Source organism: Trachymyrmex septentrionalis, unplaced genomic scaffold (assembly GCF_001594115.1).
Source record: "Trachymyrmex septentrionalis isolate Tsep2-gDNA-1 unplaced genomic scaffold, Tsep1.0 scaffold78, whole genome shotgun sequence".
Lineage (NCBI taxonomy): Eukaryota > Metazoa > Arthropoda > Insecta > Hymenoptera > Formicidae > Trachymyrmex > Trachymyrmex septentrionalis.
The window spans coordinates 799,385-812,518 of record NW_017305967.1 but is presented as its reverse complement, the minus strand read 5'-3'; the positions used below and the strand labels follow the sequence as shown (position 1 = coordinate 812,518).

The 13,134-nt window shown below is 31.8% G+C and overlaps 3 protein-coding genes across 3 annotated transcripts in view; all 3 read left to right on the top strand.

The window, feature by feature from the left end:
- Positions 1-398: 398 nt before the first annotated feature.
- LOC108754234 (cytochrome c) lies at positions 399-5,036 on the top strand. The gene is made up of 4 exons (XM_018496409.1): positions 399-498; positions 3,881-3,938; positions 4,129-4,270; positions 4,447-5,036. Exons 2-4 carry the CDS (start codon positions 3,900-3,902, stop codon positions 4,590-4,592), a joined length of 327 nt encoding a protein of 108 aa, XP_018351911.1. The 5' UTR covers positions 399-498; positions 3,881-3,899; the 3' UTR covers positions 4,593-5,036.
- Positions 5,037-6,479: 1,443 nt separating this feature from the next.
- The window catches only part of LOC108754226 (rap1 GTPase-activating protein 1-like), a 117,668-nt gene continuing 111,013 nt past the window's right edge, over positions 6,480-13,134 (top strand). Inside the window, exon 1 of the mRNA XM_018496384.1 lies at positions 6,480-6,862. Coding sequence (XP_018351886.1) covers positions 6,480-6,862 — 383 coding nt within the window. The remainder of the gene's footprint in view (positions 6,863-13,134) is intronic.
- LOC108754237 lies at positions 9,807-13,128 on the top strand. The gene is made up of 2 exons (XM_018496413.1): positions 9,807-10,182; positions 12,772-13,128. Exon 2 carries the CDS (start codon positions 12,774-12,776, stop codon positions 13,008-13,010), a length of 237 nt encoding a protein of 78 aa, XP_018351915.1. The 5' UTR covers positions 9,807-10,182; positions 12,772-12,773; the 3' UTR covers positions 13,011-13,128.

Sequence of the window (13,134 nt, the reverse complement as noted above, 5' to 3'; positions counted from 1 at the left end):
ATAGTGAAAAGTTTTAAATATTTTGGTGGAAAATTGGAGATTTCATGAGATTTTTTAATTCTGATTTAGAGATTTATTGTGTCAGTGAGTTGGCAATACTGGCCCGAAGTCAACTGCCAACCAGTGATCCCTTTAAAACCGAACTACATCGAGCACTTGATACGTGTATTAACTAGTAACTTTCTATTAAATTATCTTAATTTCAGCAATGTATTTAAAGAATAATGTATTAAACCGATACAATGTACATCAAAATGATTAATTAAATACATATATCATATATATGTTTACACATATCGCTAAAATTTAAGATAATTCAATAGAAAGTTACTAGTTAGTGCCCGTATCAAGTGCACGATGTGAACTAAGGTACAGTAATTTTATTCTACATCGATCCGGTGGGCCATCGCATTCGCGGTTAGTATTCACGCCATTCACGGTCAGATTGGGTCAGTCGTCTGAAGTTAAATCGCTAAATTATTTTGTCATAAAAAAACGGTGAGTACAAGCGAACGAATGCATATTTTGTAGATAACGTGCACATATTGTAGATAACGTCTTTTTCTTTTTCGAATTTAAGTCTCCACCGACTCTATTGGTATTCCACCACGTGCTCGCCTCTCGGTAAATCCTGTTTGCAAAACCAGAAATAGTATTAAATCACGATGGAATTCATGTATTTATGAGAAAGGAAAATCGGCAGACTCGTGATGCTTTGTTCTCTTTAGTCTGTCGTTGAATACCCTTCAGTCAGATGTCCGCGTGACTTACGTCAGATAGCGACTTACGTAATGCATTTAACCCTGGCTCTTAGCCATTGTTCGACCATTCCGAATACATTTTTGGGATCGTGCGAAATGCTAGTTTCACATCCGGAGGGAAATTGTTACAACGAAGGACTGCTAGAGATGTGACCGCGATCAATTGATCGAAAAATAAATGCTCTGATTTTCAGAAGAGCCTTTCTTGAACAATGCCAATTGGTGATGCAATGGCTTAATCGCTTCTTTCGATAATAGTAACCGCGATTATCACAGCTGTCTATTTGTGTTATAGATAATTAGAAGAAAAAAATGCATCCATTTGACGTGGATTGATGGCATTGATAGAATTGGCACGAGTCATTTTTAGAGTTACATGTCTCATTCCAAACGTTTTTGGGTGTTTTCCAAGGAAAGATACAAATGATACAGTGTAATACAGTATGAATCATTACATCCTTGTTGTTTCTAAAAAATAATAAATTAAATGCCAATTTGAGCCAACTCTGGTTATTAGTATGTATTTTTATAATTTATTCGTGTCGACCTATCATCAAGGTCCTCTTCAGTACAAAAAAAATACATTAACAAAATTACATAGCTTTTTAATTTATTCGCATTTATATTACACAGTAAATGGAACATGTACAACAAACCTCATAGAGGCAGTTCAGTCTTGACAGTCATGTAAGTTTTTTTTTACCATTTTTCGCGTATAATCTCATGTTAGTTTTTTTTTTAATTACTTTTAACCTTTCGGTCGGTCGTTTTAAAACAAAAAATATTTTTCTTTTTAGTTAATTTAATGACCAAGATTAACTCGGACATCACCACCACGGTTTTTCTCACATTTTATATGTGATTAGTTTATACTCGTATGCGCTATCATTATGTAATTTTGTTAATATATTTTTTTTGTATTGAAGAGGACCTTGGCTGTAGGTCGTACGTTTAATATTTACTTTGAATAAATGTTATAAAAATACACACTAATAACCAGTGTTGGCTCAAATTGGCATTTGATTTATTATTTTTTAGAATTTTCTTTAGAACTTATTGATTTTATTGATTTTTATCCTTATTTTTTTTATCACTGTTAAAGATGAAATGTTCATTGCGTCTTGCTGGAAAGCATCATTTATCTCTATATCATTTTCGATTTTCTAAGAATCTTGATACAACTTATGGATCTTTTACAATAAGTTATTAGTCATAAATCAGAAGTTAAAAATTAACCAATCACGGTCGTCAATTTTTTGTAGAAGGCCCATTACAATTAGTATAATGTGCTCTATTGTAAGTTATAAAGTCACAAAATTATTGTTTTTATCCGGAATAGTTTATCGAATGCTAATTAACTCGAAAATTGATTTAGGTTTTAATGCTAAAATTATACGATATTATTATATAATTGCAATTACTAAACTATTTCGAAAGTATCTATATGGTTTTATTACACCAATTGATTAATTTTATGTTTTCAAAAGCATCCATGTGTTTTTTTTACATACAATTAATTCATCTCATTATTTTATGCCTAAAAATATTAAAATACAACTATCAAAAATTTACGAGATATTTTATTTCATGTCAGATGTGCCAGAATAAAATATCGCAAAATTAATTTTTGTTGCTCTAATATTTTATTACTTTTATATATAGTAAAAGAATAATTAAAGGGATATTATATTTTTAAAAAATCATAAGCTTTATTTAAAAAATGATAATGACCTTTATGTGACCTTGAAAAATTAATTTAAAAAAAAATTGATTTTATTATTTTTGTCCTGCCTTATGCCATATAACTATTAGTTGAAACAGTTTTGCTTGCCAAGCTCAGTTTTCGAGATGGCTGAATGATTTAAAATACTTAATACATTCTGTATAAAAGTTCATTATATAATTACATAGATACCTTTTTGAAATTGTTATGGCAAAGATACTTAAAATTATTACAAATTTTAGGACATTATAAAACCGCATGCGATCGTATCAATAACTTTAGGTGTATTCCACTTAATGTTTGCAACGCTGGCGTGCATCATCTCGTCCTTCTTTAATATTTGATTACAAGAAGGATGAAAGCATGAGCGTTGCGTACGTTAAGTGAAATGCACCCTTAATATTTAACGATGATCATTAAATAATTATACTGATATCAATGGATTATTAACGTTAATTATTTGAAAGCTTAACGCATTGAACGCCGGATCAATTTTACATGACTTGCCAAAGCGCCGGAATGAATTTTTCGTTATACGATGCATATTACTATAAAATACTATCTATAATAGATAAGTTAAACTGTATTATCATGTTTTTTTTATGCATTTTTCTTATTAGAGATCACCGATGACTATAATGTGGCGCTGTAATGTCTTCTTTTGCGCTATATTTTACTTATTTTTTATGATAGTCAAGCTATCTCGATTTCTTATTTTGCTTATTCTTGTATCTGTCCAACTATCAGCTCTAATCCAACTAATGCTATCCATTATTCTTCTACACGTTACATTAATTTTTGCATTTCATTTCCTATATTTAATTTTTTAAATAGCTCATCAAACAAAAATTATGTGTATATGAAAAAAAATGCAAAGTAATAGGTAGAACAAATGCGAAAAATACACAAAAAAATTGTCAAAAGAATTGTGCAGATTTTCTATTGGTTTACTTTTTTTCTCTATTTTAATACAATACATCGCAACATACGCGTATAATGACATGCAACGATTATAAATAAAACTATTTTTATATGTTTTATCATATATTAGTTTCTTTATATGATTGTAATAGTGATGATAATATTGACTATTTTTGAAGTATTGTCCAATATTTATTTTGAACTGTGTATTTTTATTAATCTCAGCATCGCTGGTCACCGATAACCCTTCTGGCATTCAACGTGGTAACTTTCTGTTTTAAAATTCTTTCTTCAAAACAATTGTTTTTTGCGCTCGCCCGTTATCGATGTTATCTTTAATAATATTTAATAATTATAACATTAATTCTTACTGAGCATCGAATAATGATACAATACATAATAAAGCATGTAACGAATGGTAAAAACTTACTTATATTTTTTTTACTATTTTTGTATAATTGAATTTTTTTTCCAGAATACATAATTAAATAAATATGGGTGTTCCGGCGGGCGATCCAGAAAAAGGAAAGAAGGTAATAAACAATGGCTGATCAGTTTTAACGCTTATGCGCTTCATTTTATCTTTACATGTTGAAGAAAAATAGAATAAAACTTACAATGTGTGAGCATCAAATCGAATTCAGCCATAAAGATTAGCCAAAATTTGATAACTTTATAAACAACAATTTATTATAATATAATTGTGCATTTTTTTTCTTCTAGATTTTTGTTCAAAGATGTGCACAATGTCATACTGTCGAAGCAGGTGGTAAACACAAAGTAGGTCCCAATTTAAATGGACTAATAGGTAGAAAAACTGGCCAAGCGCCTGGTTTTCTATATAGCGATGCCAACAAAGCGAAAGGTATGTGTTTAGTTATTGACATACAGTTAAAAATGATAAATTTATAAATAACATTAAACTCCTTTATTCTGTATTATCTATAACATCAATCATTACTTTTATTGTTAGAATAAATACGTATATGTATACTTGTATAATGCACATCTAATTATAATTCGCGTATTGCTATATTTTAGGTGTTACTTGGAGTAAGGATACCCTTTTCGAGTATCTAGAAAATCCAAAGAAATACATTCCCGGTACGAAGATGGTATTCGTCGGATTAAAGAAACCCCAAGAGCGGGCTGATCTTATAGCTTATCTGGAACAATCGACGAAATAAGCGCTTCCCTGCTACCGATCGCAGAAATTGTGAAGAACGCGAGTGAACACGCGAGATGCCTGGCATGAGTCGCGATATTAGTTCTATTATCATCTCATTATATTTATCATCTCACTCGTGTTCATCCCATGGACTCTCCTCTCGATGGTACTCAAAAGCGTTCACAATACATATTTAAATAGTAATAAATTGTTATTGTATTGTTGATAAGTAGATAATTACAAATATGTACATGACGTGACAGAGGGTTGAGCTAGCTCAATCCTGTTTTTTTTTTTCATCGCATCGAAGAGTTTTCTCAGGAGCGCTAACGCCCGCCATACGAGTGGTTGACCCACTTTTCTGCGGATCTCGCGTCCTTGATTATTTATTATCATTGTACCATGCAGTAAGTGTTGATCTGTAAATCAAAGACGAAATACAGACTAGGCAATTAAAAATTTGCAATTCTATTTTTTTTCATTGAGTTATGTGTGAGATCCTGATCGCAACAAATTAAAACGATCTCGATAATTGAATATTTACCAAGCGATTAAATGTCACTGATAGATTAAGATTTTTTAGCTTTGATTGGATGAAACAAGTATTGTTGCCTGTGGAATATCATTTGAACAGCTTATCGCTTTCGCGAATTGCACTTTTCCCATTCTATTATTAGACTTTCCTGCTTTACATTTACATTTAAGGATTTTAATCCAAATTGATAAAAGCGAAGAAGGAAGGAGATGTGGTTAGCGACAGGAAGTCTGGCTCGATTGGGGTTTTACTCAATTCCTGAACAAAATCATTCAGTCGCTTTTAGTGTATCGTTTTGATACAACACGTACGAGCGATTGATATACTTGAATAACGTATAATTTAGTGTAATTTAGTGCATAAGTGATAATCAAAATACACGACAGTTTTGATCGTCGACGATATTCGTGAAAAAGATTATAAATTTGAAACAAATTATTTTAATTTTAAATATAAATTATGATTTCTTTATTTTTTTTAAATTAAATAGATCTTTTATATTCAGTCAAAGTGGATCTTAGTGCTTAAAAATTTGTGCGAATTTATATATATTTATAAAAAAAAAGGAGTAAATAGCTACACACAGGATCTGATGATAAAATGAAAAGATATTTTCATTTTATTAACGAAATAATTTTAAATAAATTACTCGCTACGCAGATCCTGCTTGTGACTATTTATTCCTTTTTTTTTCTTTATTTATACATATTTATAAAGCTACGTTCAAATTAGAAAAAAAGAATTTATATATATTTCACAGTCAGTGTTAACTCAGTAAATGTATATACTTACTGTAGTCACTACAGTGTCTGTTTATTAAAGTTAATATTTTTATTGCGACATACATATTGAAAGTAGGGTATTCCAGGTATTTTGAAACCCTAATTGAGACAATAGTTTTCGTAATAAAATTATTTGCAGATGTTTATTTTCAACAAAAAATTATTAAATTGCTTGTGAATTTAATAAGTAATTTAATAATTTTTTGTTAATACTCGTATCATTCTGATTCTGCCTATAATCGCATTTCGAGACTGAAAAATATTTCGACGCGCAGATTGCAGAATCAGACATTTATATAAATTTACAGAGATATATTTAAACACATAAGATCCGCATTGACAATAGGTATTTATCTCTCTTATTTAATTAGATTAATTTTCATCGGTTTAAATTCGTATCACATTTTTTTTATTTTTCGCGTGCGATACATACATTCGATCGTATTGAATTTTTAAATCGTGCATTAGAATTTTTTATTTTAACTTCTCATAAGTTTATAATTTAATAATTTTCCATTTCTTTACAATTTAATTATTATAATATTTCTATAAAGTATAAAGTATTTCAAGGAATTGTAATCCGAGAATTATGACGAGTAATGAGTTGCCCGATGGGGCCGTTTCGAGCGTTAGTGACAATTATGTTGCAAGACTGAAAGATAAGACATCCTTGAGACTACGTTTGGGTCGCGTCTTCAGCTCTGGTGGGCTTAAAAGTCCCAAGAGTTCGAAAAGCGTATCAAGTTCGGGTGGCTCAAGCCCAAGTCATGGCAGTCCTCGCACCAAGACAAGATATTCCTGGCAGCCAGGGACCTACGCTGATGAAGAGAATCAATCGCCCTGTACGTCGGAGAGTGGAATCTCGCTCTTGTCATCTTCGACGAAGTCGTCACCGATCACGAACACGGCGAGCTCGCCCAAAAGTCCATTCACGCCGAAAAAACTGTACTTTTCGACATGGTACGCCGATAGGTAAGTTTGCGACTCCATTCATATTATATTCATATTCGTGAAATTGACGTATTATTATATACTAATATTAATATATTTTAAAAATTTTGTGCAAATATTAATATATTTATATAAATATATTAATATTATATATACAGAGTGTTTTATAAAAACCGTAACAACTCGCTCAGAATTTTTAATTGATTTTTTTGAAAATACTAGAAGCGCATCATTTCTCTTTATCTGATAACACTTGAGAGACAGACCTGTCGCTACAATGAGTTTCATTGAAATCAAATATTATCACGTAGGATCTTTTTTTTTTGTAAATCCAACTCTAAGGACTCCCCCATACAACACAAAAGCTGGCAGCAATATTGCTGCAACGTTTGCAATGTTACTGCAATACTGCTGGAACGTTGCAATGTTGCTGGTAGCAATATTACTGGAATGATCTGTGCTATGGGCTACGTTGTAAACTACTAATTTGTGAATTACTATTTTGTAAGTATAGATTGCACAGCTTTTATATATGAAGTAAATTGTCACAACATATCGACAGCTTTAGAGCGCTATATTGAACTAAGAAATGGCAAAGACGAACTCAATTTCGAAATTTTTTGTCGTTCTTGGCATAAATTTCACCTTATAGATACGACTTTAGGATCTCCTTAATGTAACCGTGAAGTTTAATAATATAACGACATAATCATTTATGGTATTTATGCCTTTTTAAATATTGGAAAAAGTCTAAGAATAAATGTGGGTATCGATTAGAGTGGGTATCTTTGTGTAAAGCGCGCAACCATGCTTAATTTTAATTGCTTTCACGCAGTGGCGGATTTACGTATTTTGGCGCCCTCCCATACAATTGGCGCTCCTTTCAGATGAACGCGCGAGTAACTAAAAAAAAAAATGCTCACCTTACTTCCAATTTTCTTCCAAAAGCATGTAGAGTTACTTGAACTAAAATTATAATTAAAGTTACATTAGTTACATTTGTGAGGAACCGGGCCTTACTATTTATTGACTTTTACAAATTATAACAATACATGGTATATATAATTAGGCAATAATTATTTGTTAAATCGTTAGAAAATAATCTTGTTTATTTATTTTGTTAGCCGACTTTATTTCAGACAGTCTTCACATTCGCATTCCTCTTGTATTTGCTGCTGCAAATTTATCGACTATTTCTTCACAATTCTATTTTTTTAACAATTCCGTGAATCGCTAATGCAGCGAAATCTTTTAATCTTTCTTGACGTATATTTGTTCGTAAGTAAGTTTTTACTCTCTTAAACGAAAAATGTTCACCCGAACAGTTCGTTAATGGAATACTGTGACAAAGATAGTTTTAATAGGCCTATTCTTTTTAGATGAACTTCTTGCACGGTTCACCTTTTCTCTTTCTCTCTTCAATGTGGAGAGAAAAGGAAGAAAGATGAACCGTGCAACAACTTCAGCTAAAAAGAACATATCTAATATTTGGATACATTTTATGTGGTTCGCCTTTAAAGGCCCATAGGCCGGAATCAGACTAAGAATTAAAAATTGAAATTGAAGATTTAAAATTGAAATGACCAATAAGGACAAAAGAATTTTAGTTCCTATTGTTTTGATTGATTAAATTCAATATTTCAATCTTCAATCTGAATCTTTAATATGTAGTCTAATTCCAGCTTTAGAAGATTGTCTCCTATAAGACATGAGATTTGTGGTCTTCATCTAAATCCATTACTGCTCGCACGTTTCCCGTTAAGATAATGGAAAAAAATGAAATGATTCTTATAGCAAGTGCTCAAAGTGCATAAAATTTTGTCGATAAATAAAACAGTTGATGATTCAAGGATTATTTGAAAGTGTATGTTCTGTTTTACGCATGATGCGCATGCTATTTAACATTCAGTGAACAACAAGGATAAAATGATATCTACATTATACGTAAAATAGAAAACACCTTGAATGAATTTGTCGTGCGATTATACTTTACGCAGTTCGAATCAGGCAGAACACATATATCTGACTAAGTACTAACAAAAGTTAATGCAATTAAGTTTAATTGCTCGCAAGGCAAATAAAGGCATAATGAAAAAGTGATGGAATTTTATAATTTCTCTGTTTAATCACACGATTTTAAAAAATGATTACTTAGCAAAAATTACATTTTTCCTTGTAATCATAAAACTGCATAATCATGAGAATAAATATGGAACTAGAAATATGGAACTCCGCGAAAACATGTTCTCGTTTTCTGAAATATCCTTACGGGTTTTTAAGATCTGACCTGATTCAAGATGTATTTGATTGTCCTAAATAAACAAAAGATATAATTTTGCGTGGCGGTACAAGGATCTTTTTTGAAGCGAATAAATTAAATTGATACATAAATCAATGATACAATAAAAGTTATAAATGAATTTTTGTGTTTTCTATAACCCAGATAGCACACAATATTTATAAAATATTTACAAAATATTTGTAAATATTCATAAGATTTATTTTAAATATTTTGTAAATATTTTTGCGATCTTAAATTGCATAGATTATAAACATTTATTATAAATATTATGAAATATTTATTGTAAATGTTATAGTAAATGCTATGAAAATACTTTATGAGACATTATATATATAATCCAAGTAAAAAATACTTATAAGAAATATTTATTTATATTTATCATAAATATTACATAAAATATTTTCTATATTTTAATAATATTTCGAATAAAGCTTTATATAAAATATGTATGAAATATCCATATATAATATTTCAAAAAATGAATATTAATAGATATTTAGCATAAATATTCTGTGCTTGTATATCTGGAAAGAACTAGTGAACTACGTTCGCAGAACTAAGGATGAATTTCAAAAATTGTGAATAAAAGTATGAGGAAGGAATAATGTATGTGATGCACAGAACGTGCACTTTGATATACGGCAATCATAGTAGCTCTGTCATCGGTCTTTTTCGTACATCGAGTAACCACCGACCGATGGGTCGATGCAGCGCCGGCGCTGTGGAATGCGCAACCCCCAAGACAGGCACCCCACTACTTTCACCACCAACGATTGTGTCAACGTGGAGGTGCGCAACGGGGAAGAGATCCTCACCTCTTTCTCCTCTCCTCTTTTCTCCTCTTTCCATATCCTGTCCCTTGATTTCGATGCATCTCGTCGAGTCGTCGCTGTGATCCGCAGAACGCTATACGCCACGCACTGGACCACTGTACGGTTTAATATCCGCGTGTTCACCAACCAGGGAGCGAACTTAATTGAAGTGCTCGAATATTTTCGCTCGGAAAACGAGCTGTAACGATCAAACACGAGTCCATCAGGTGAGTGATTTGAGTGCGATACAAAAAATTAATTGATTGAAAAAAATTTATTGATTTTCGAATTGATCTCTGAATCGGTCTCTGATAACCTGGAGAACTGCTTAATCCTAAAATCGAATTTACAACTGTGAGAGATACTCTAATAACACATTTTACTCGAGGGACGTTCTATAGTGAACGTTCTTAGGACATAGGGATATCCTCTGAAGGTTCCTTGGAACATCCCTTGGAGATCTATGCTATTAGGGTAATTGTGATAGATAAAAAGAATTAATGTAGCAGTCGTATCGCGAGAGATATTTTTCGTGTGGTTTTGTATAAAACTGGAAACATGTCATTCATCGATATATTTTTTTATTATGTAGTTATTGTTACGTTATCATTTCGTAATATTGAAAATGAATATCCGTCATTAAGTCAAGTTACAATTGCCTCGATATATTGCGGTTATGTTAACAGATCGATTCAACGTGAATTTCATATTCAGTGACATGTCATGTATTTATTCTTCTGCTGAAGCCATTGTAGTGAAATGTAAGAACGACGATAATTATCATCGACTATAATGCATTTTTGTTAAAGTTAACGATTTTGATGATCATTAAGAATTTTTGCTTTAATTATTTTCCTTTTTTAACAGTATTTGTCGTATTTGTGAACAACATAACAATGTATCTCTGAGATATATCTAGTTGGAGTTCTGACACTTTCTAAATGTCTAGAAAAAGTTTTGGTTTCCTATATATTTCAGAGTATACTTTCGAGTTGCTTGAATAATTATAACTATGATCGTGATGAGTTTATCAGTTACATTAAATTATTCAATAATTCACGAGGGGAAACCTAGTTCGCTGTCGGTGAATTAATGTAACATCAAGACATCGTAATAAAATAGTGTACCAACCAGAATGGACGATTCGAAGCGCGATTGGACTCTTCAAGCGATATCGTGTTTCGAAAAATCTTACTCTCTCCCTTATGGAGATCGTTTCGAATAAATTCTATTCTCAGAACTGTCAGAATTATATCGATATTCAAGACAATTACATTCAGTAATTGTTAAGTTATTAAGATACAGGGATAATTCAAGAAGGGAAAAATCTATTTCTTCTACTTTTTAGTTTTTCTTCTTTATATGTTTCCTTTATCCGTTTCTCTTCTTTCTATGCTTCCTCCGTTCCTTCTTTTCGCTCTTCTTTAATTCTAAAGCGTAATCAGGAGATATAATTAAATAATGTATATCTATAATTTTAGAAATGTCGCCACCATATGTTCATGTTAACACGGTACATCGCCATTGTGGAGATGACACAATTTTTATTTTTATAAAATACGGTAATTAACAAGAAGGTCTATCTAATGATCTCGTATCCTGTACGCGTATTTCTCACGCTTATATACGCAGATATAACCGTTCACCGATTTATATTTTACTTTCGCCAATGATTTATAACTTTTATTATTCACATGTACGAAGTAGAACCTATTTAGTGAAGTAGCACATAAATATGTAAGGATGATTTCGAGCCAAAATTTAGAGTACGGAATTTTCGACATACGTACACATTCACATAAAACTTCAATGACGTACAGTCGTTTACTAAAAGATTGCAACATTTTTTTTTCGAACTCATCTTTGCTCGTAGAACGGTTGAATGTAAATGGTCAGATTCATAAGTAAGAACCAATCGCTCAATGAGGCTACTTTCCGAAAGCTATCGAAAAAAAGTGTTACAATGTTTTAGTAAGCGACTGGGTATATACATATATATATACATATATATATATACATATATATATATATATACATATATATATATTCACAGTTAGCATCGCAAAAATAATTTGTACTGAATGTTATCACTTAGACTAGATTTTATGCAAAACAAATATTACGAAAATATTATTGATATATTACATTGTAAATTATTATAATGTAATATTGTAGTATTGAGATATTAGTATTGAGATATTAGTATTGAGATAGTATTAATAATTCTATTGAGATATTACAATGTGATATATCATTTGCACTTTTGAGTCTAATATCCTACTTTTATACAACGCGCAGAGCATCTGAAGATAAATTTAAGGAAGTCTTAAATATAAGGCCTGACTATGAATACGGATGTTAAAGAGACGAGTCAGCAGTCTAATGTATACATACAGAAGTCTGTGATTCATTATCTTCATCCTTATCATTATAATTTCTCACCCATGTTTTCAACGTTCACATTCATTTAATAGAGCAAAATCAGCGATGAGCGATCTAAACTGTGTAACCATGAAAAATCAGCAAAAACAGCTGGTGTAGGTGTTGAAAATAAAATTAATTAATTTCCTTTACACCTGTGCTTGCGCTTTTATGCCGTCTTAAAGCCATGGTACGCAAAAAAAGCTTTAAAACGTAAGCAATAACTGAATTGGTCAATCACAGTAAAGACCAGGCTATAAAGTATAATGTAAGCAGTCCAAACACGTTTATTTCCTTACTGCTTACTGTTTAAGTGCTATGGCCTTTACGCCTTGTCGTGTAGATGAACTTTAATACTTCTCGCGGTATTCACCTTATCTCTCGCGTAATCGCAGATATGAAGTATTCGCCGCAGCAGCAGCAGCACCAGAAGCAGCGAAAATCGGAGGGCGACGCTGCATCTATAGATGCTACCCTCAGCCGAACATCGGCATCCAGTACGCAGGAGCAACGTAAGGCCTCATCAACGTCGTCATCGACACGGGCGCCCGTCTGCCGTTCACCATCCACCGGCATGTTCGCCTGGATGCGCGTGTTCCGATTTGCATCAATGTTGCACCAGGTCGGCTGCTAAAGCTCGCCTTGACGAGTATGGACCGTGCTAGAAGGGGAAAGAGAAAAAAAGAGAGTCGATATAGAATCGTATATCTTAACAATCTCAGATTAAATAATTAATATCAATACAACAGCGCGGAGAC

Bases quoted from the DNA above. Each gene is read 5' to 3' on its own strand.
- LOC108754234 (XM_018496409.1), top strand. From the start codon at position 3,900: ATGGGTGTTCCGGCGGGCGATCCAGAAAAAGGAAAGAAG. The intron at 3,939-4,128 runs GTAATAAACAAT...TTTTTCTTCTAG, and splicing joins ATCCAGAAAAAGGAAAGAAG to ATTTTTGTTCAAAGATGTGC. The intron at 4,271-4,446 runs GTATGTGTTTAG...GCTATATTTTAG, and splicing joins CGATGCCAACAAAGCGAAAG to GTGTTACTTGGAGTAAGGAT.
- LOC108754237 (XM_018496413.1), top strand. From the start codon at position 12,774: ATGAAGTATTCGCCGCAGCAGCAGCAGCACCAGAAGCAGCGAAAATCG.